Raw genomic sequence first — 25,237 nt, 5'->3', positions numbered from 1 at the left:
TTCAACGACTCGAACAGGCCCACAACTTAACCAAATCAGCTCATCCGATGGGCCCAGCGTGCCTATCTTTACGACATCATTAACGCAATAATGGCCATTGTTTTATGGTAATTATCCGTGCGGTGTTATTGAAAGGCTCATTGTTCTGATGGTGCTGAGCTCATAAATAAATCAGCAATAAGACTTTATGAAGAGCTCTCTGTGACCACTAAAGTGTTACTGATGATGGAGCGATGGAGATGCCAAGTCTGTTCAGAAAACAGAGTTGGCACAGTGTGGCGTGATTGTGTGAGTGTATGTGTGTGTGATTGTGTGATTGTGTGATTGTGTTTATTTGTGTGTGTGCGTGTGAGTCATAGGCTACTTTTCAGTCTAAATTTAGACCAGTAAATTGGGGACGGCTTGTTCAAATGGGGACAAAAGAGCCATGTCCCCATTTTGGAAAAGTCGTTTTTTTGTGATTTTTGGATTATCAACAGTTCTAATTTTGTAAAAGTTAAGGTTAGGCAAGTAGTAGTTATGATTAGGGTTAGTTTCTAGGAAATTAATTCAAGTATATGCAATGTCCACAAAAGTGACATAGCTAAATTTGTGTGTGTTGCTGGCAAAAAGCGACTGTGCTCACTACATGAGAACTGAGGATACAGACACAATCTTAAACTGCTCTCTTGAGCATCTCATTCCGAGGTCAGTCTTCATTGAGCTGTGAGTCGGGCGGGGTCACTTCAGGCGTCCACGGTCACAAAATTAAGGTCTTGTTCGTTTTTTTTCTGTATAGCCCTTTGTAAGATGGAGCTCATACAAAGTTTGGGTGATTCATCCGTCTAAAACATGTGGTCAATCTTTAGTGAGAACATTGTCAATGCTACAGGTGTGTAGTGTATTGAAGCTTTATCTATAAAAAGCTAAGGATTTTATGTTAACGTTGGGTCAGACGATTACGTTGGATGTGAAAGGATTTGCCTTATTCAGTTCATTGATTTGGTTTAACTTTATTCTAAGGCACTTGTAAACCATATATTTGTGAAGCTTGACTTTCACTATCTGGATCAAGATGCTCTTAAAAAGTATGGTGCGGGATGATCTAATTTATAACTGTGTTATTTCAGTGTGTCAGATACAACGGATATTTAATCAGCATTTATGTAAAATAAATGTTGGTATCTTAGCACTGGCAGATACCAGATCTTAAAGATAATAAATAATTTGAGTAGATATCAGGGTAAAAACTAATTTGATTGAGCCACCACTACTCAAAATAAAAATAAAAAACACAAGAAGGATGAGCATTGATCTCACATCTGTCGGATCACCTGAAACATGACTCCAGATGACTGATAATAAGGCTGCCCACAGACTGCAGGCTGTGCAAATAAGCCACTGTTTGCCAACACATGCAATCTGCTTTAAAAGGGGATTGCATGCCAGTGTAAGACAGAAAGATCAACCAATGAAGGTTTGAGGTGGGAAGTCAAGTTCACTGGAGCTTTCACAGTGAGAAACCTGATAAAACATTCAGCAGCGTACTTTCAATATATTCTTTGATTAATTCAACAACTGCAGTGGAGTGTTTTCTTCCTGATTTCCATGATTCATAATATGTTTTGTTCTCATCTGCCTGTCTGGCAGCTTTCTTCTCTGGTGGAAATAACTCAAATGGTTGGCTACGTCCTCCTGCACAGCTCTGCTGGCTGTTCATAAGTCCCGGCTCAGGACTAAATGTTACATCTCCCATTCTCATCACCTTCTTTAATCTCTACAAACAGATTCTGCATGTGAATCTGTAGAGTCTCTAGGTGAGGGACAAGACTTTAAGGCATGAAGCCTTCTGGTTTCCACATCTAGTTTGATCACAGTTGAGCAGGCTTTAGTTGCCGCAGGTAAACAGTCCATGGAGAGAGAAGAGGAACACATTGACCGAAATGTACCGGCTATCAGCATTGTAATTATGGATTCATGTAGAGATACGTGTTAATAGAGATAAGCTAAAATGTTGTCACTGTTTGACCTCGTTGTATGGAGAAACGTTCGACTTGGACTGTTAACAGTGTAGGGCGAACTAAAGACAGTCTTGGCCTGGATATCTGCTGTCTACACCTGATCGAGGCCCCCAAAATATTGGCCATTGCCCCCTGAGACTAATTCATCATCAGAAAATGGCCGATGAGCTTCGAAATAACATATTTACTGAACTGTTGGTGTTTTCTTAGGTTGCAATGAGAAAACCTGGAGGAGCCTGTGGAAGCCGTGCCAGTTAGAGCTGCTTGGTCATGATGTTGAGCCGGCCAGCTGTGGCAGCACAGCTTTAGGTACACGATCAAAGCCTGTCCAAACACATCAGCTGCTTTTATTAGACTAAAACAAACAGCCAGCCACTATCTAAGGTAGGTACACACGCACGCACACACACACACACACATCAGAAGTTTGTTTATGATATACTGCCAAAACGGCAAACTACCTCAATAATGAAACGAGGTAGGTCTGTGTGTGTGTGTGTGTGTGTGTGTGTGTGTGTGTGTGTGTGTGTGTGTGTGTGTGTGAGAGCTGGGAGTGTAAAGAACAAACGTGGTGCAGGTACAAACAAGAGGATTAGTCCCAGCTTCCTGTTGTTCCCTCTGGACATGCAAACACACCAGGGACAGCTTGGGCATTGTGTGTGTCTGTGTGTGTTTAAACATGTGCGTACCTCCAGCTAACTTCCCCGCATGCGGCCATTGATCTTGCGAAACAAGGTTTTTCTCTGATGGAGCAAGGAAAGTCTGGCTTCACACGCACATGCTTTTCTTAACCCACAATCCCCAGATTTCCTATTTAATTGAGGGGAACATTTTATTTCCCAGCCTTATTTAAGTGGGTGGCACTGAACAGACAGAACGGTCAGAAAGACAACAAAAAAGGTAGAAAATAACGTGTTCTGTATCACCTAATAACTACACGTCCAGGCTGTCTTAACTTTGCAGTGTTGACAAGCCAATTTCCCTCTCTTCTCTACAGGAAGATGACATGTTGTTCGATTAAAGGGCAATTAATATTTCACTTGCACGTCCAAACCCCGATTTCCAGTTTTACATCTGTCCTCCAGTGCTGTCTTGTTCTTTCCTCTCCTCAATGAATGTATAGAATAGGAAGAAAATGGCTGACATGAGGTTAAAACATCAATGAATGCCCACTAATGAAAGACTATTATTCTTCTCAATCTGAGTCTTTTCTCTCATTTCTCACTCCATTCCTTTCATTACTTGGCCGCTTTGTCCATCTATTCTTTGTCCGTCCTTTGCTCCTCTATTCCTTTTTTGTTGTTTCCCATTTCCATATTGTCTTCTGCTATAATTCCAAGTCAACCTCTGTGAACTAGGGAAGTTTAAAGAAAGTACCAAATACTTTGCGGATTCATAAATGAGATGTGTACTTATTCGAAAGGATTAGGGATCACCAATGTCATTAGGATTCATCGTCTGGTAACCACGGTTACCTCTATCAAATGTTATCACAATTCGTTCAACAAATTGTGCACGGACCAAACAACAGATTTAGAGATAAAGAGACCAACATTGTCAAAGGGTGTTTTTTTTGGCATAGACCTTTTTTTTCACCTGTGAAAAACAAGCAAATTTCTGAACCTGTTTTCACATAGAAAAAAAAAACATAGAAAATGATCCTGGCCAGGAATCTGTTCACTGCAGAGGTAAAAAAACAAAAAAATTCCAATTAAATTTGTTTTCTCGATGTTGTACTTTGGCAGCGCAGTAAACGAGAAAAACTTCATAATATCAACGTCAAGGTCATCCATCTCAATTTATTTTTTAGGAGCTGTAAATCCCAACAAAACCACAAATACCACAGGTTATAGTTTTTCTCTGCAGTGTGTGGTCCAGAAGTCAGTGTGTCCTTTTGGAAAGTAGCTTCTAGTGAGGCCATGAAATTGGGATAAAGATAAAAAGGAAAGAGCGGAGGGTGAGGGTGGCTCTTAAATCTGTGCCAACTATTGTTTCCTGTGTAATACTTTCACAGTTTAGTCCGAAGGATCTCTCTCTCTCTCTCTCTCTCTCTCTCTCTCTCTCTCTCTCTCTCTCTCTCTCTCTCTCTCTCTCTCTCTCTCTCTCTCTCTCTCTCTCTCCCTCCCTCCCTCCCTCCCTCCCTCCCAGCCGTGTGCTGTTGTGGACTCGTGTTCCTCCTCACAGGAAGAAATGGGAAACTTCTTCCAGATGGCCTGCCACATGGGTCCGATCGGACTCCCACATTCATGAATGCAGACACGTGCCAAAAACGCACCTAAATGTGCTCCACATACAGTGCGTTTATACTGCACACTGCATGGTATCATGTTCTATACACGGCCACATGCACAGTTGTCTCATTTTCCAGTTCATTTCAGGTCCAATCAGATAGTAAGCCGAGTTTCCTGCACCTCTCCATCCTCCTCGGATTAATATTGGCAAATGTGTTATTGGATAGTAAACAAACTTTCCATGTGAAGCTTGTGATTATCCTCAAACTGTAAAATTATACTTTATAATCTTATTTTGTGGACCGTTTCGCTGGCTACATTACATACCAGCAGTGATGTGGCTTGTGTGTCTGTAATTATTACAGACTTTTGTTTTTGTCATTTGGGCTGATATAATTCAAGACTACTGTGTGTTAAAGGAAGCAAAGTATTTTCCAAATCCAATTTTTTTTATTGTAAAATCTGGAAATTTTCTTTTAAAAAACTTATATTTTAAACCTAGGGACTAAAAAAGAATACAAAATATGTGCATCCAGCAGACACCATTCATCTGGAGTTTTTGTCCAGCTGGTCCAATATTCGCTCGTCTTTCAGCTCTGTTTTTGGTCTCCAACAAATCAGGAAAAAACAGGAACATCTGTCCTTTAGCCGCTAAATGCTTCCTTGTGTTTTCTCCAGCTAGTCTCACACTTTGTCCACTGTTTTAGTGCTGGGCAGGTAGTGCAGAGAGGGTTTACCAAACATCTTTGCGAAAACACTTGTGAGTCTTACATCGAAATACTTGGCTAAAAAGGGCTAGTTTAATGAGTTGAATTATGTGTGTTTGTCACTACGAGTGACCCCTTTCACAATACATAGTCATTTGACCTGTTGTTTACATATAAATGCAGATATGACAGTGTGTTTCAAACTGCATCTGAGGCATTGTATCATAATAAGAGTGTCGCAGGTACAAAGTCAGTAAATCCTATACAATCTGATAATCACATTAAAGTCATTTGAATACATTGCTCAATCAATTAATTAAATTTACTAGGATTAAATGTAATGAAAAAGTTTAGATTCCACTGAAGGCAGAGAAAGTGCATCTCCTCTAATAAAGTTAGTCGAAGAAGCTGATGCATCAGTAGCTGGATGCCTATCTACACTGTCTTTTCCTATTGGGAGGAGATAAGAGACATGGCCCAGCCTTTGCTCGACCCAAACACAATAAACGATCAATCATTGGAGAAAGTTATTGATTACTCCTCTCTACCCGTGTTTTTTGTTCTTTCCTTTAACGATTCACCTCGAACATGTTCTTCAAGCTATCCTGGGTTAGGGTCAAGTTTCCCATATTTACCTGAAATTCATTACATTACATTTCATTTAGCTGACGCTTTTATCCAAAGCGACTTACAATAAGTGTATTCAACCATGAGGGTACAAACCCAGAACAACAAGAATCAAGAGAGTACAATTTTCTGATGTAATGTAATGTAATTCCTTAGAGTAGTTCTGTACAAATCCTGTCTTAGCGGCGTGGTGGGGAAGTGGTTAGCACTTTCACCCCATTGCAAGCATGTTCTTGGAGTGATCCTTTCTGTATGTAGTTTGCATGTTCTCCTCATGTCCAAAGACAAGCAGATGGGGTTTAGGTTAATTGGAGGCTCTATAGTGAACGTAGGTGTGAACATGAGTGTGAATGGTTGTTTGTCTCTCTATGTTGGCTCCTCCAATGTCAGCTGGGATTGTCTCCAGCCCCCCTGTGACCCTTGAAGGATAAGCCGTATAGATAATAGATAAATGCATGGATGGATGGATGGAACATCCTATCTAAAATGGTTCCACCCAGCACTACTGCGTGACCCTGGAGGCCTTTTGTCTGGTTTCATATCAGACCACTTGTGTTTAGAGAGCACACTTGCCGACTGCCATCTTAGGTAGCAACCAGAGCTCTCGTGGGTGCTGCCTCTCTCTCTCTCTTTTTATCTCTCACACACACTATCTATGTGTCTCTCTCCAGGCTGTGAAATATGCATGGACAAGGGAAGCGATGTGGTGGTGGGGTTGGGCTGTGTAGGCTTGGAGGGAGGATGATGCGCTCGCCTCGATTAAGTATTTAAAGCACCCCAGACCATCTGGACTGAGGGAGAAATACTATGAGAACAGAGAGAGAGAAAGAAGGAAAACGGACAGAATCGACTTCCGAGAGGGAAATAAATGAGTGGAAGTGAGGGGAGGATGAGGTGAAGAGAAAAATCAGCAGGGGAAATGAAACACGCTGTCTTGATTAAGCCCAAAAGCGCCTGTTTCTGCTTTGTGGCTCTCTCTCCTGGTTTAGTTTGGGGAAATGTGATCTGGACTCCGGGGAGGACTAATCATCAACACATTTGTAATGGTGAAATAATAAGTGTATGCACACCCACGTCTGAAATAAACTGATTAAGGAGGCATCAAAGTTGGAAGTGAGCTGTAGCTGTGATGCTTCCCTGCAGCCAATGAGCCTCAAAGCCACAGCTTCAAAACAATGAAACAAAGATGCAGTACATAATTGACTGTAGTATTAACTTTATTCCTGTTCCTCTCCTGACATTAATTAAATCCCCCAAAACTCATCACTGTTCCTTAAAATTTTAGACAATTTTTTTTTCCTTAAAAAATTGGAATATACAAATTAGTCCCACCTTCATCTCCAGCCAGCCTGCAGCCACTCACCTTCCTCGAAGACTGAAAACAGGGAATTGTACTGGGTCTTCAGTATACATAAATCTTTTCCAGACCAAGTTGGGCAAAAACCTGCCCCTCCACTGTGTTTCATTCTTCCCTGACTCTATCCAATCATCACTTTTCAGGCCTAACCCTAAATAGTCAAGGCTAGGTAAGGGCAGGCAGGAAAAAAATAAAGATTTGCCAAAAGTTAGAGACCCGTTTTCAGACATGGCCTCTGAGGAAGTCCGGAAAATTGGGTGTGGAAGTTCTCCGGAGGTTGCCTTTCACACATGCACAACGTCGCAGGAGATCCTCTGCTCAGAAGCATCCACAAGAACACAGAAATCTCAGAGTGTTCAGGTTCGGGGTGGTGCAGCAGGCAGAGGCAGGATGTAACATATTTATTCCACTGTGGTGATCATCCACATTGACACAGGCATCAGCCCTTATCACCAAAAGCTCTATTGACATCTTCGTCTGTCTTTTTTTAAATCGATCTATCAAATTTTATGTATATAGCCCATATCACAAATATGAATTAGTCTCACAGGGCTTAACAAGGTGCAATATCCCCTGTCCTTAACCATCAGCAAGACTCTGATGGCAATTCCTTAAAATGTGTCTTCATCTTCAAGAAGAGAAACTGCCACAAAGTATATCCACTGATGAAGGCCACAAAATGTGACGGATTGCTCTTGAACAACGCCAGTAAATGGACATTAAGTAAGAAGAATGTAAGTTAGAATAGTCTTAAGTAGAAATAAATGTTATTTCTAATGTTGTCTTGTAGTAAAAGATTGTCTGTGTTGCATTAAGGTGCTTCAAGCTGTAGGATTACCCATAATTACTGTTGGTGTATGTGTGCTGACCCCAAATTTTGCATGAGCAAGGATGGCCTGTCTGCCATTTACAATACTACAAATGATGAGAAATAGTTGCTATTATGTCCCACTTTTCCCACAAGAATCATCAAAGGTTCGACTACGTCTATCATCACTTATCTTCTCCCTGATGGTCCTGCCTCTTGAACGCAGTTTTAAAGAGCGGCTTTGTTAAAAACAGAGAAACTGCTCGCTTTGAGTCGGAGTGATAGAGAAAGAGAGAGAGAGAGAGCGGAGGAGGAGGAAATGTGGATGTTGGGGAGTTTTCTGTCTGAAGTGTGATGCCCCCTACTGTTCTGTCTAAAGAAGCCCCGGAGGCTCTTTTTGATTCACTCCCTTCTCTGTCGACGTCTATCTCTCTGTTCTCTCTTCTACTCAGCTGATGTCTTGCTGATACACAAATTCACACAGAGACAAAAATAATCACGAATAAATGCATAAACACACACACACACACACACACACAATCCATAAAAAGCGCAAACATTTAAAACATTGTTGAAGTATACACACACACACACACAGAAGTATTTTTTTACTATACATGCCCACATATAAAAACAAATATGCAAATTTTCACACATGACTATAAACACATGCACACCGTTTCACACAGCCCTGTGCCCGTTGCATCGTATCTTTGGCATTTGGAATGAAGCATTGACATTTCAAATCAAATTGGGTGTGTGGTTATGGTTGATGAGGCAGTTTAGCATATCTGACAATTCAGCGTATGTGACGGGCAGCGCAGCTAGGTGAGCACAAGTGTGGTGTGGTTGATCTACTGTACGTTGAAGTGCTGGCCTGTCAGACGATCTCCTCGTCCATAAGGGAGCGGTGAAGCCCTCTGGTGTGATGGTTACCAGCCCCCATTGCCTCTTCAAACAAAGTGCGAAGATGGTATAAATTATAGATACCCCCCCCGACTCTCACACCAGCACCCTGTTTATGTGAGTGTGTGATTACTGCCGGAGTGAACGGACCACATACATGTGGGCTGTTTGGGTTAAACAACTATTAAAATACAGAAAGAAGGACTTTGATTTGATCAGTATGGCTTTCTGGAAACATCCAGGCCAATGTTAGAACCAATATTCAATATAACTGGATTTGTGCCCAGACAATTGAAATTCCTGTCACCATCTTATCTAAAGGAAAAAAAGGATGATCCTGTATATACAGTATTTCAAATTGCTTTTGGCAAATGAATTAAAGCAATGCATTTTCGGGATTTGGAGGCATCTAAGACAGGATTTAGCTCTTTCTCAGACGTTAAAACATCACGAGAAATCAGGATAATATCATCCATCAAATCACAAACAGAGGCCACAGACTGTCTAATGAAGCCCAATGCATCATCTAAAAATGAGAAACACATGCACTGAGGATTCAATGCCTAAAGAAGAGGTACACATCTGCCTCTTTCAGTCGAGGATCAAAAAGGTTTACTGTGTGTTTCATGGCCCGACGTGGAACAACAGAGTCTTAGGATGAGTTCTGTCAGCCTTCAGTCATCACAGTGTTTGGTAATGCAGTGGCAAATCCTCACATCTTTGCCTAATCTACAAACGCCTTCCTCTCTGTTTACTCTGCTGCGGTGTCCAAATTTGATCTGTATTCAAGCTATAAATCGGCACAAGTCGACTAAGAGACAATATCAGGTTTGACAAATATCTTGTTCAAACATCCTCAAGCGAAGCAGATTAGGAACTCACTGTTGGGTTTCATATTCACCCAAACACTCTTCACCATCTACTGTTTCCAGAAACTGTTCAAGGTTTATTATTCAGAGGTGGAAAAAAAAAAAGGGAGGAATCAGGATTGCAAAAGTTCTCTAAATAATTCCTGTTACTGCATATTAATACCTCAAAATGAGTGCAGCACAGGTCTGAGTATGGTTGAAACAAAGAGTATCGAAAAGCCAAGAAAAAAACCTCTTCCGAGTTACAGCAAAAAGTTTTTGCTACTTTTCTGAATCTGACTACCTGACATCCGTGCCATCTTTACATGATAACCAGCCAGGTTTTACTTATTTTTTAAAGTAGGCAAGGATCAAAGTTATCACTCAAATCCTCCTTTTTCAGATTCCATCACTTTTTATGTGCAGCACTGATAATGAGTCTGACAAAACACTGTCTGAAAGAGTGTTTCTGTTTAATTACTGGCAAGCGATCTCATGGAGGCTATGGGAAGCAGCCAGCAGGCCAAGATGCAGTATTTCTGCACTGCCATTTGAAAAGAGTGTAAACACTACTCCTTAAATGTGTTTGGACAAGACTCTCATAAACATATTGAGTGCTTGATAGTATCAGGCTAAATGTGGTTGGTTTAATATCGTTAAGAAAGAAAAAAGTTTGGGTAACACTTCTAAATGTTCTGAATGGGTTGTTATTTTTCTGAAACTGAGGTTGGTAGTAGCAGACAAACTTTAACAGATGCGTAGCTACAAAACACCCATGTTCACAGCAGGACATCCGAGGGCATCTCTACTTACTCCAGGGGCCCAGGCTTTGGAACGCTGTAATTTACCAAAGCCAAAGAACACCACAATAACATCATTGTTTCAGCATAATTACCGACCAGGGCCTGAACACACTGACACTTCTATAACCAAAGAAAGAGAGAAAGAAGTATGACCTTTTGCCTACAGGCAGGTTCGCTTCCCTCACATGGATAAACCTGCGTCATCTCGCTTGAGGAAATCTTTCTCGTATTTTCACTTTTATACTTCAAAGATGACCATAAACCGCCCAGAAAGCCTCAGGTACTCCTCGAGTTGCCACTCACTTGTTCCATCCTCTCCCCTCACAAAGAAGGCTATTCTCATGAGACAAGACAGAGAGGGGAGTTGTTTGGAGCTCTTTCATTAGCTATGTTATAGCACGGGACCTTGGGCCAGCCATAACAGACCGAAGGAAAGACATGCTGGAGTGGTAACAGGCAGCGATAATAAAAGAGCCAGCACTGACGCCAAAGCCTGGGGACAGACAAAACTCTCCACAGCACACTGGGAAACACAGACATGGCACAAAGGTTATGGTTACGATTGGAAGGTACGAGCTGGAAACTACACACTTGATAGTGCACGGAACAGTCAGTCGTCTGCTCTTAAATAAATCTTGTTTAAACTTTAAAAAACATGTGGAATCATTTGTACTGACTGACATTCTTGATCAATGTGGGTTTTCAACAAACCATCATATCTACAGTATGTTTCATTTGTCGGGGCTTTTCAACACCAATGTGAGAATGGACTGACACCTAAAGACTGATATCCACTTGTTTGGGTTGAATGCACCTGGGCCACTAACACACCGATTGTGTGCTTTGCTTACTGACACATAGCGAGCCTCTGTAGTCCACCCAATCTAAAAGGTTCTCTGTTCATTTACTCAGCTGCCCTGAAAAACTTTTCTCCTCTCTGTGCTGTTAACTTTCCCCCTGTGTGAAACCTGGCATCTCGATCTACGCCACCTGACAGGGCAAGACGGCAAACCCATTCATCTTTCTGCTTTGATCCTACAGCCCAGAGACGTTCAGACCTATGGGCCAGTGGACTGTGGCTGTCAACACACCATGCCAAGGTGACGGCGATAAGGAACTGAGGTACAACCCCACACACACATAATACCCACCAAGTCATGGTCACAGAGCCTTATGGGCCCTTTTGGAAACTTGCTAATTTCATGGTAATTTCTACTTTTTGGACAATGATGCCAACAGACAGCCAGCCACTTTTTTCTGCCTTTGACACTTTAGAGTCAATTCCGATTAAATTCTGCGATTTGCTGTGTTTTTTTCTTTCTCAAGGGGCCTGTCCATTCGTGAATCTAGAGCATTATTCATAGACTGCAACAATTAAAACATCAACAGGGGCAGGATAAAAATATGTACATTATTCATATCTGTCCTCCAGGGAGACAGGCAGTCAGAGCTAATGAGAGGCTGAGGCTTTGAAGTCATGCAGCCCTATGTGAGGTGAATGGCATGAATTAAGTACCACCATCAGACACGTTTTGCTCAACGCAAATGTCTTCTAGAGAGATAATTTTAGCCAGTGTTATGAGTCCTGTTGTGACTATTTTCTAAGGTTTAATTTGGAAATTTGAATATAATTAAGTCTCCTTGTCTATGAGAAGGTCAGGCTCAGCTACAGAGCAGCACCCCATGAGCTGTTAGGGGAGATGTGGAATAAAAAGGGAAATGAATATTCCATGAGAATATATGTACGAATACAAGAAACAGTTGATGTGAAGTGGAGTGGAATGAATGCACTGTTTCTTTTCTGCCGCTCAAGAGCAGTGTGACGTGTTTCTGGCAAACAGCAGCCTTGCTAAATAGAGGAAGCTCTGCCAGCAAGACTTGACCCTGTTCCCTGGCACTGCCGGTGCCCGCCGCCCTGCCCTGTGCCATGCTGATATGCTATCTGCCCAAACAGATGCCCACTCTAGCCTCCCAGCGCCACTCTCCGGTCCCCCACTTTACGCGTAGCTGCATGCTGATGTTTTGTCCGTCCTAGCACTGTGTATCACGCCTGTCTCCTTGAAGGAGCACTGCGGCACCGGGACTGGCACCGACCTTGTCGCTAAAGGAAAAGATGCTTGCTGATGAAAGGTCGGCGTGAGTCGGAAGCCAGACATGACATTAAGATATCCAGCAAGAGCAAACATTGTGTAAACGTGGCCTACCTCCACAGCGAGCTCTCCAGGACCTTGGTGGAGTCAGCGTGGTAATACTTGGTCAGGATCAGGATGACCTGCAAGAGAAGGTGGAAGATATAGATACAGTTAGATTGGGGCTATAACATTACTCTAAATCCCTGGTTCGGTTCGGACCTCAGTTTTATAGGGATTGGGTATTATTAAATCGGAAACATTTAAACACTTGTTGGACTTGACTTCACATAAACAGAAATAACCAAAGGATAGGAAAGAGGTGTGTGTGTGTGTGTGTGTGTGTGTGTGTGTGTCTCTCAATGTCCAGAGTTCAACCCGTGCCACTTTGATTTCAGAGAAAGCTTGTGCAGTGCTTTCCTCAGTGTTCCTCCCAGCCTGCTCTCTGCAAGTCAAATTCTGAATGTAGCATCAACAAAATTTCCTTGATGTGATTTAACTGTGAAATCATTATTTTGAAGAGAGTATGGGTTTGTTTTAGGGTTAGAAGATGGGAAAATATTGTAATTTTCCACAAAAGAATAAATAAATAAAATCTACAGATGTTTTATTCATATGACAAGGACATCTTGGTCTGGGGCACAAAACCCATGCGATGTACACTGGATCAGAGACTCTTGTCTTTCATATTTCGGAGAACTCCTGTTCTTGACAGCAAGGTCTGCTGGGAATAGTGTTGCCATGGCAAGAGAGGCAGTGGGTCAGGCAGCACAGTGGGGCCTATATGTGTGATTGACAGGCTGGATCGCCGTTCTAGGTAACTGAGCGAGTGCAAAACCAGGGCCTGCCTTCAGGCACAGGGAAGTTGATTGGCCAAGGGGTCTTACCCAGAGGCAGCTGCCAACAGCAGGTTGAGTTGAAGGTGGCTGCTCCCAGGGAGTCGAGCTGCAAACTCAACATAGACATGCCTGATACATCTTAAAATAAAAGGTAAGCAAAGTCCGTATCACCACTCTGTAGACACAGTACAGGATTATGCCTCTTATTTTTACTTCACTTTTTCTTGAATACTAAGTGACTTGGGCAACAAGAGTGTGTAATATTTGCAGTCTTGGCCTCTGAATGAGAAATGAAATGAAGGACAGCTAATAGGTTCAGGAGGTCAAAATCTAGTTGATCTTCTTTGTCAGACGGGATGAAGGCTGTGTTGTCTTGCTCAGTTGACTTAAAAAGACACACAGCTGCAAGCCCCAAACGTTTTCTAAATACGTTTTTATCCGTGTCACAACGTTTAGCCATATAAAACCTCATCTCTTTCAAAAAACAATGCCCAAGGATTTTATATCTTCCTCTTGTGTCACGACAAGACCACACAGCCTGAAGCATTCAGCTGTAGTTCGTATTCAAAAAGAAACACAAAGCAATTTTTATAAGACCTTCCACTGAGGCAGGGCTGGTCTTTAACTGTGTCTTAAAGGAGTTTTTTTTCTGCACAAAACTAAGGGGTGGTCAAAGCGGAGCACCGCAACTGGGGACATACCGAATGAGCTTTGAGAGCGTTAGACCAATTTCCACAACACAGACTGCCATCAAAGCCACTCAGTGCAGTCTCAGGGCACTTGGCTAATAGTAACCACCAAACTCGGGAGTTCCAGCCCTGGTGGAACGTGGTTTCCAAAGATGTTTATGGAGTCCAGAAAAACGGAACAGAAGGCATTTCCCTGAGTAGCAGCCCGATTGCCAGGGCCGATAAAAAACTGATTAACACTAACAGAGCTCTAACCGATGTAGTGGCAGATACGATCAGCCTTTTTATGCCACTAATATTTTCATAAAAGCTTTCTTTGTTGATAAGGAATTAGACAGCACCCCTATCTGAATTCATGAACGAGCTGCCGTGTGAGGATCCTTCTCTCATGGAGTATGCAGCAAATATTCCCTGATTGGTCTTTGGCCTACAGTGACTTCACTGGTGTCTCTGGAAACAGGCTGTCCGCCTCTGCACAGCTGTCACTCTCCTAATGAGATACTGGTGTAAAGCTCGACACTCTTACCATGCAGGCAGAAAGAGAAAGTAACAGCACTGGTCCCTTGATATAAGGATTAGATATATCATACTGCACACTAAGAATTCAAGCCTCCCCAAGCCAATCTTACTTTTCCTTCTTCCTTAGGCTTTAAGCATCCAGTGACAATGTAAGCTTTGGTCTTTACAGCTACTATATAATCTTGGATTTATTGTATTCTGTCGAACTCAGACAAGTTGAAGGCACAACATTTCGCAATAACATGTCATGACGTTGGTTACCAACAAAGCAGCATTGACTAAGTATCTGTGCTGGGTAGGTAGTGAATAGTGGGTGCATCAGCTCCCTACTGGGCTGGACAGACGTTTTATCACCAAAACAATTTGCTGAAAGACTGCTGAGCTGCAAGGAACTGCAGAGTTGAGCTGTGAAAATCAGTTCATCTAATCATAAATCACAATCATTGGAATAAACATCCATAGTTACCATCTGGGAGAGTAAATATGCTGCCTGACTTTTGTTCTTGTTATGCCTCAGAACAACTTGACAACAAAACGAAGCACATCACTTGGTAGTCTGGGTCAGCCACTCTTCTGTTTCAAATTGTGTCAATACATTGAGAACACATGCACTGTGTCACATTGCTGGGTTCAAAAAGCAGTTCCACGTAAAAATATAATACTCCACAGCTTCTAACAGCTTGCATCCTCCCTCTGACACAAAATACATTTGGCCTGCTGGTTACAAGTATGCCCTGTCGAGAATATAAATCTCTAATTATAGGTTTCTAAGTGTTGCACACATCAAATTGAATCCTCCGCCATGTACGGGAAAAGAAGCAGGGGAAAAACGACGTGCATCTCAATCAGCCCTGCATATGGACCAGTTGATGGACTGCATATCAGTCCATCAACCCCATGAGATTGAGGAATGCATCATTCAACGGAATGCCAATACCAATAAAATATTCTACCTCTATATCCACATGTTGAGTCGGTCTTCAAGGCCTAAGTTCTGCTCAATTGGAAAATGATTTTTCTTTGGGGATAAAGTGGACGGGGCAAGGATGTATTCAACCATAAATCACTACTGGCAGGAGGCAGAGAGAGTGTTTATTTGGCAGCAGTGTACCAAGCCACATTGACAAAACTGCTGAAGAGCACAGAAGCCAGATTCCTGTATTGCCTCTCGTGTACAGAGCAGTGCATTAAGACAAGAACTTGGCAGCTTCTACCCACAGCTCATTGGACTAACGGGCAAAATTGGCACAGAAGAGGAATCCGACCGGAGTGGGGAGAAAAAAAAGAAAATCTACCCGTTTTTGAAAATTCAATTCCATGCCAGTCAGTTGTAATTCAATACAAATAAATCACAGAACCATACTGAGAGTCAACAAGTATCGGAAAACATGTCAACCTAATGTGAACAAAGTCTGGGGGCTCATTTCCTTAAAAAAATGACAGTAAGTGTATGTATGTATCATCTGTTGATTTAGATAACAAATTGTAAGGAAGTTTGTGATGAACTTGGTGGCCTAATCAAACTGTTATAGAGGAAGTGTCTCTCTGCTGTAACCCTCTTGTAATAGCGCAACCACACAATCAACCACTGTGGGTTTCTTGTTTGTAAGCTGGTGGGCAATGAAGCTAATGGCTTTTATTGGGGAAAAGTCAACAGGGTGGTCAGGACCCCTGGATGACTCCATACAAGGGCTACAACAGACCCCATTGAGAATCACGCTCGTAGGCTCGTAGACCATGAACTCCAGCTTGACAACTACCGTTTGTCCCAGAGACATTTCCATCCACTGCGTGTCAATGGTGCATTATCAATCAGCTATTGAGGAAAGACAGAAGGAAAAATGTTAAAGGAAGAGAGAGACTGGGGGAGAAATAAATACAGACTCTGAGGCTCTGGAGAAAGAATTCATTCATTCATCCTTAAACCAAAAACAGTGAAATACAAGTACTCCATCGAAGTGTGCAACAACCCCTCCTCATCCCTCCAGGGCACTCCGCATTCTCCAGAAACAGACCACACACAAACAATTCATCACAGTCTGGAATAAAAGGGAGGAACTCATTTTTGTCTATCTTCAATAAAAAAAAAAAAAAAAGACTTATTCATATTCTTGTGGCACAAAAGTAAATTACACATGATTAAATCGTGGGAATGGCTTTTGCTGACACTTTGAAGCCATCCCTCACACACACACACACACACACACACACACACACACACACACACACACACACACACACACACACACACACACACACACACACACACACACACACACACACACACACACACACACACACACACACACACACACTGTTGCGGTCACCTTTTTGCCTTTACTCAATATGGAAGAGCACAGAATCAGACACAAAGCAAGAGGTCGAGAAGCACATGCAACTGCAGCAACTCTTTTCAGGAATATCGTTCCTAATTCTCTGAATAATCCATAAACTTGACTGTGATTTTTAGTACCAGTTCCTGAAAAAGAAATAGTCCCTAAAGAGGTTGAAGTAAACATCTAAAACAGAACTGACCCTTTGAACAATTGACAACTGTCTCTCTAGCTACAACTGGTTATACAAGGGACATTTGGCTGTGACTCCTACAGCCCTCTCCTTGCTCGCTCACATACACACTCACATAAAATAAAGTGCTTCATTCATCCAAATAGTTCCCCATTATCCCTATTCAACGGCCATGCTAATGGTTCAGGACACCGGCCGACACTGAGTAGTCGCATCTGGTTGAAGTCGTTTTTGCATTGGACCTTGACCACACTCTTTATCTGAGGCCAGCCAGTGACCCACACACTCTTTACCATTTTAACAGTAGTTGAAGATTGCCACCATTCATTAAACTGCTCAACCGGAGGGGAGGACAATTACATGGACCTCTGCCTCTGCTTGGTACACACAAAAGGCTTGTGCTGACCCCTCTCACCAGAGTCCATCCAATCAGGTGGAACAGAAACACCCCTGGATATTGGAAGAACGGTGGTAGGATGTAGAAGTTTCTACTTTTAAATGGGATATTATTTAGAAGGTTAACCTAACAACCTGGTATAATACCAACATAAACATTGAACATTTTAAAATAGAGAACAAAAAGGCCTCAAATGTCCTTATCATCCAAGGGTTTACCCTCATATTATTTTATTATGAGGACTGATCTGGCCTCAAATTTCACATTTTGTTCAGCAACTTAACATATGATGCTTCAGTCATTTCACTTCTTCAATGTGACTTTAAATAACTCACCACCTCACTATTTACCTTTTGCAATTTCCCCTGTCTCTTAAATGTTTGTATGCATTGGTTTTAGTTTACCTTCATGTGTGCAGTCTCCTGACAAGTTGTGTTAGATCTCAACTTTTGCATGGGAAGAGGGATACGCGCATACATTTAAATGAGCCCCCTAGTGTTACATTTTGCAAAGCAAGACCCGAATGCAGGCGCAGAAGCAATGGCAGGTGGAGGGGGAAATTAATGAAGAAATACAAAAAACAGACACCCAGTGTCTGAGGGCAGGCGAACACAGGAGATCCACATCTCAACACAAAGACAGGGTGACAAACTGAGAGTGGGGAGCACAGAGGCTATACACGAAAGGAGGCCGAGATAATTGAACTGAGGTGTGACACATTAGGGCAGGTGCAAGACAATAACGGGAGCTGGAAAAATCAAAGAGAAAGACAGACAGTAAAGTAAGAGACACGCACAAGGAAAGAAGCTTCAAAATAAAACAGTAAAAAAAAAAAGTCCAAACACAAGGACACTGCACTTCCACAGCTCCAGGGCTGCAGCTACCAATTATTTTAGTAATCAAGTATGCTATCAATTATTCCATCAATTAATCCAGAAATCACATTAAAATTGACTTTGCCTCCTTAAAAAGCAATAGCAGATATACAAAAGAGGTAAAAAAGACATGGATTCAGTGTGAAAAGATGTTCTGGAGGCTGTGAACAACTCAACACACTCACAACGCAACATAACACAGGCTGTCAGCGAGTCCGTGAGAGAGAACGAGCGAGTGACAAACGCAGAGTTAGAGATCTTACATTTTATTATGAGAAGTGTAAAACAATTACAGATCATTATGAGATCATGTTGACATAAATTGGACTGAGGCCACCACAGTTTAAATAATTAACGCGAGACACTGCACACCACTTCAAGCACACCACAAGAGTGAGGCTGCTCAAAGTCGGTCGCCCGTGCAAAACGCTATGAACACCCAGTAGTACATAGTTCTATGAATTAAAGGCAGCTTCATTGCAAAGAATTTAATTCAAGGATTTTTTTGGAATCGAGTATAACAAAAAAAAAGTCCTTTCAAAAAGTCTAATCACAAAGTCTCTGAAAAGGTCATAAAAGGACAGAATCGTGACAGCTGGTCCCTTCAGAAACTGGCTCAGCAGAGTTCATCTGAACACCTTCATCAAGTAGTGCTAGAAGCAGATTCTCTTTAGAGAGCTGAAGAAGGCTACCACTCCTTGTCCCAATCAATGATGTTTGTGTAAAAAGAAAAAATTGAAGAAAGGTTGGCAAATATAGGGATTTCAGCTTACAGCCCTAATACCTGCATCATTTTATAGAGGATTCTAACTGCCATACTGACATCAGTTCAGAGTTATCACAGATGTTTCAAGATCAGCTTTTAATCGTTGCTACATTAACAAATAGTGAATATTTGTGCTTGCTTAAATCACGTTTTGTAGGTAGGCGTAGATGTAATTTTAGAATCTTTTGATATTAAAACTTTTCACTTCTCTCTTTCCCTACCTCTACTTATCCACCCATCTTTTGTAATTTTCTCCTTTTTCTTGTTTAACAGGTCTAACAGGATGCTTCCATCTACTCTTTTTGATCCCCACGCTTCTTCAAGTCTCTGCGGGTTTCTTCCTCTTCTCTAGCTTCCTCTGTTCTCCCATGGATATCTGAGCAATTGCTGTAATTGGGCTCTGATCAAATTGGCTTCTGTTTTCTGAGGAGGAGACTGGAACAGCCCGGCCTGGTGCACCCTCCCCTGATTCTCTTAAATTATGGGGTGCATCCACAACAACAGGCTATCTTTGGTAACACACAGTACTGCAATTGCATTGCAAACCCAAAAGATTATCATCAACACACAACATGTATTCATATATTTTTCAATATGTATTTCTAAACAAAAAAAAAACATTATCCATGCAAATACATATTCCTGCATGTGGAATTGAGAGGATGATTCTGCTTGTGAAGACTGATGCGCAAACCAACAACTAATTGGACCAACAGGACTGAGGGAGCAGGGTTCCTTAGATGTGTGATAATCCACTGCTGGGAGCCTGAGGCCTTTGGGACAGAGAAAGAGAGTGGAGGGGGAGGGAGAAGAAGCAATGAAGAGAGATATGGGAGGTATACTGGGAGACAGGAGATAAAAGGACGATGGCAATAGACCGAGAGACAAAGAGACAAAGAAATGAGCTGAGAAGAGAAAAATAAGTTTGGAATTGATAGGTTGGAGGGAAAACGCCACATGTAACAAAGAGCGAGGAATAACTGAAGATAAGGAAATAAAGGAAATGGTTGAAGATTAATAGAGGAAGAAAATAAAAGTAAGGCATTAGGAAGAAAATAGGACAGGGACACTGGGAGTGCGAAGGCTGTAATGGGGATGCTAATCGATAAAGCGAGAGGATTTAGACAAGTCTGACCCTCAAAGCTGTCCATTGATCTTAGCGGTTTACTTGGACGAGGAAATGTCGTTTGACTCTGCTGCTGGGCCCTGGAATCCAACTTAACTTAGCACTTGGTAATTAGAGCTGCTCTTCAAGGGGTGAGCCGATGAAGTTCATGACCTTATCTTTCCGTGTACTGTAATCATCCAACGCAGGCTTAGAAACAGGGGGTAAAATGTGTTTGTCAGGCCTTGACTAAGGTGAGACCCAATGGAACACAAGCACGAATCATGTCTACTTTCTTCGACCAGAACCATTTTGGGAAAAGATGAATTTCGGTATTGGATCCCAAGTCCAAATGACCACTGTTTGTCCCTACTCTACCCTGATAAAGTGGATTCATCAGACTTTTGTTAATGAAAATGTCTGACTGCTGTGTCTGGAAATGATGCTGATGAGAGCAGGGAGATCGAAAGCTGTAACGTTGTGGGTCGTAAAGCTAAAACAGAAAACATTTGAAAACCTACAGCTGGTTAATGTGAGCAACTGATCTAATGTCAATTACAGCAGCTTTACACGTCTGAAATTGGAATAAAAGTCAGCACAGAATCTAATAATGACTCTTTTTTCTTTGTATTTTTGATTAGACATATAGGACCACCTACAAACATTTTTTAAATAATAAAATGACTTTAATCTACTAAAATCTTCTATTACAATTTTGTTCAGACAGAAATTTCATTCACAACTCAATACCTGACTGCTGTATGCCAATGTCCCTTTTAATCAAAACCCATTTAGATACCATTTTTTTAATTTTGTATCATTAGTATTCTGTAGTCAACATCCTAACAAACCTCACTAGAACAACTTTTTGCAAATAGTTTGATGGTAAAAAACTAAATTGCAATTTACAGATACATGGTGCGACAAGATAACTGACATCACTGCCCTGTGCCGCCGGTGTGCTACAAAGATTGAGAAGCATCAGAAAGCAGATGCCATTGAATACAGAAACAATCTGTGATGTTTCAGTCTCTTTCATGCAGACGCTGACGGGTGTCCCATCTCAAAGTCAGAATTACAAGAAAGACAGACTCGGTTGACGGATAAGTGGCTGGGGACGCCTCTCCTCCTTTCAGGTGGACAGATGTTGAATTGTGTTCCGAAAGCCCCAATAAAAATTTTACCTGGCAGGAATGTTGGAAGGAGAGAATAAACAGAGGGCGAGAGGTAGAGGATGAACTGTGGTATTAGTCAGGGAGACCACCTGTGTGGAGGGTATCTGTAGCCAAGTGCATGTGTGGGGGAGACTTACTATCTTTGTAAACCTTGTATGAAATATAGACTAATCTATAGCCTCCAAGCAACATTAGAGATGACCACTGATGAGGTCACCAAGAGCGCCGGTATAAACAGGAAGCAGATCATCTGCTCTACCAACATCAATCTATGGTCGTCACCAAGCAAACATAAAAATGCTGGCAGCACTACTCATCACCAGAGGAAGCTATGGTCAATGGGAAAGGAGTTTCCAAACAGGTTGAAATACAGCACGAGTGTGACAAATCAAGGAAGGATAAGTCACGACTGATAAGACCCTATCAGGAAAGATTGTGGGTGTCTGTGTCTCAATTTCTGCACGTCCAGACTAAAATGTAACCCCAAAGTTTTCAAGCAAAAACCGGATGTTTCCACATGTCTCACGGCTTGGAAACCAAGTGTAAATGCATCAAAATGTATCCATTTAAAAACATTGTAGTGTGAATATAACCTGAGGAGTGGTACTCTCCCAAATAAGAGATAATTAATTACCATCAGTTCACTTTCAACACACATTTGCACGCAGCTCTGTTTTCTTTGTGTGTCTGCCCTGGCTACCTTTACTGTCCCAGTGGCATGGACAGAGGCTCCTGTCCTGGCTCAGGCTTCATTTCCTTCAGTGGATACAGCTGCTCGCCACAGTAGAACAGCTGTCGACTCAGTATTATCATAATCCCCGTCCCTCTCCCTCTGTCTGTCTCCCCCTCCTCCTCCCATCAATCCTGGTGCTTTTTGGCCTTTTTCCCCACTTTGTCATACATGTGGATTTTGCATGTTCTCTCTGTGCCTGTGTGGGTTTCCTCTAGCTACTCCAGGTTAGGTTAATTCAGGACTATATATTGCCTGTAGGTGTGAATGTGAGCTTGAAAGCTTATATCTACGTGTCAACCCAGTGATGGACTGTTTATACGTCCAGGGCACACCACCTCTAAGCCCAATGTCCGCTGGTATTGGCTCTAGCCCCCATGCAATCCTCTAAGGATTAGCATCAGAGACAATGGATAGATGGATCGCATACATGTTCCGACTCATCTCTTGTGCACTTCATATCCTGCACTCATTGAAATAGTCTTAAGTCTAAAACCACACATCATTAACAAATGCAACAATCAACCAATGTCTGGGATTGTTTTGTTAATGGGAGCTAAAGATGACTTGGGTAAGTGGAGCACAGTGAAACAAGCAGTGAATGCAACATTAAACAAAGTGGGAATACTCTGAGGGTCTAATTTGGGAAAATGTATTCGGGGAGCTGCTCCAATTATTCAAAGGAGATACATTATTTATCCGTGTACATTATTATACATAGTGTTTTCCCTGTACCCAGCGACCGCGGTTCAAGCACAGTTTATCCTATGTGTCTTGCATAAACTTTCATCTGTAAATGAGATGTAAAGAAATAGCGGTTATTTGTTATGGGGTTATTAAGCTTGCCTCCATTTCTGCTGACTCTTGAGGAGACTACAGGCCTTATCCCTAACGTTTTTTCACCTTGTCATTAGGGGTTGTTAATATTACCTCATAGGGCAATGCGGACACCCTGGAAATTAACAGGGTTACTGCAGTAGCACCAGTCAAAGCCAGAGGGAAGTGTTGTGGAAATTACAAAACTGAATGAACTAGCTTATCAATATGAACAGTTGGCTGAGACTGTTTAAACAGAGTAAACCTCGGCTGAATGCAAAATTTAAAATCCCATCCAATGGATAACACTGTTCAGTAGGTGTGCACTGATCATCGGTTATGAAGCTGACTGATAACAGGTCGATTGTAGACTTAATCAATACCAGTTGTTGATGGGAAGCACTTAACCTGTATTGATTCTACTTAGACATTTCTATTGGATTTAAGTCCAATCAATTTGGAGGTATGCTAATTATGTTCAGCATGCAGCATTAGTGAAGAGCAGTAGGAGAAGCAGAAATATCATGTAAAATTGTGGATGTAGTAATAACAGTATCACAAGAAATACTGCAACAGTAGCAGCAGCGAGTGTAGTGTTTGGTCCATTCTTTAAGGAATTTTTTTTTTTTCAGTCTTAATGTAAAGGTAACACCTGTTCAGCATATGTCAAGCTTTATTCTGTACCTCACAGCAAATCTGGCAAAAACTGATGATCCTGCTTAAAAGTTATAGAGGACTTACCCCAGATGCTTGAGCATCACACCTAAAATTATACTGTATCTATAGCTCTGTTTTTATTGGTCACATTTCTTGACTATTTGGAGAAATTTGCACATCATGCTGCATTAGCTACTAGCAGCTTTGCAAGGTAACCATCATGGACAGAAGACAATCAGCTAGATTAGTTTAAATACAGAGGAACATCTGAATCTGTGAATGTGATACAATATCTGTTATAAGGGATGGATAAAAGTGTGCATAGCGTGACAACAATACTCTGAAAATTAAAATCTTTTTCATTTGTAAAGTTGCCCTCAGTTCATAAGTTATGGTGGCAAAACAGAATTGTACGTTTTGACCAGTGTTGACATGCACATCAAAAATTGGGTCTTTACACTAATTTTGCAAGGATTTTCATGAAGACTGATCCTTTGTGCATGTTTCTGTCCACATTATAATCTACCTCTCATCAACATGACAACCTGGTGAGTGTTTTAAATTCAATATAATATGGAAATTCTGTTTATTTCATTTAGTAAATATAATTGTACATGGTGAGTGATAAAGGTCATATATGGAATATCCTGGCTTTTGGACTCTGGTGAGCAGTCACTCTAGAATCAGGAGTATTTAGAACTCAATGAATCCGTTTTTTTATATTCATGAAAGATAAATTATCAGAACAAAAGATAATTAGATGGCACAACTGTAGGTGACTCTCTGCAAAACGTCAAAATTAATTCAAATTTAAAAAGAGGGGGGCATAAGTTCTCCTAACCTTTTAATTTCTGCAGTGCAGAAAAGGTGAGTTACAATAAGCCAGGAGTGTGTGTGTACCTGTGTGTTCACATTTTACCAATGACAAGCAGCGTCATGGAGTTAAATTGTGTCAACAGCAACCCATTAGAAAAATTTCCCCCTGGGGCCAATAACAAGGTCTTGTGTTTGCAGAGGTAATATTTAGCAGTACTCCTGGGAGTACTCATACTAGCAGCATTAGCAGTTTTTCTGCAGTGGGAATAGTTGTGGTACAACTACAAGCAACAAAACTAGTATTTATATTGTTCATGAATCTTTGTAATGCTTATTGAATGAATGTGATCATTATCATTAATTTTGACTGATTATGAAACATCATCATCTGAATCTGTGCTGCTCTGTGCTGAAAGCCCAACGTGCAGGCCAACAGGCCTCTAGCCGAGAGCAGAGGGCTATGTAAATACATTAGGACCAACATGCTTGGTGCAACCAAACGGAGCATTAACACGGCTAATTGAGTTTGGTGCTTTTTGGCCGTGATGCTTCATTGCCTGTCAGCTGAAGCAAGACGTGCTGTCTCAACATGGAGCCCATCTCTCCACATGAGATCGCCCCGTCTCTCTCTGTCTCCCCGACATCGTCTTTTATGGGGAAACATTAATTGGGGTTAGCAGGGTTATAACAATATAATGATAAACTCTCCCTCTCTCTCTCTTTCTGCCTGTCAGTGCCTGTAACTGCACCGCATGCCTGCTCCCCAGCTTGAGTTAATTTTAACTGCCAGTGTCTTTTTATTATGTAGTGAATGGGGAGTAGTTCGCACACGACCTGTGGGTGCTCACCGTGGCTCGCCTCTTACGAGAAGGAGGTGTTTTAAAAGTTGGGGGTTTGGCTCCTAGCCGCAA

At 41.7% G+C, this 25,237-nt stretch overlaps 1 protein-coding gene across 7 annotated transcripts in view; it reads right to left on the bottom strand.

Moving 5' to 3' along the window:
- The window catches only part of sorcs2 (sortilin-related VPS10 domain containing receptor 2), a 289,978-nt gene that overhangs the window by 192,266 nt on the left and 72,475 nt on the right, over positions 1 to 25,237 (bottom strand). For all 7 annotated transcript variants that reach the window (XM_047338822.1, XM_035148847.2, XM_035148848.2 and 4 more), the window contains exon 2: positions 12,492 to 12,559. In XM_047338822.1, the coding sequence (XP_047194778.1) occupies positions 12,492 to 12,559 (68 nt within the window). The remainder of the gene's footprint in view (positions 1 to 12,491; positions 12,560 to 25,237) is intronic.

This window comes from Hippoglossus stenolepis, chromosome 23 (assembly GCF_022539355.2).
Source record: "Hippoglossus stenolepis isolate QCI-W04-F060 chromosome 23, HSTE1.2, whole genome shotgun sequence".
NCBI lineage: Eukaryota > Metazoa > Chordata > Actinopteri > Pleuronectiformes > Pleuronectidae > Hippoglossus > Hippoglossus stenolepis.
This window is presented reverse-complemented; position numbering and strand designations above follow the sequence as displayed.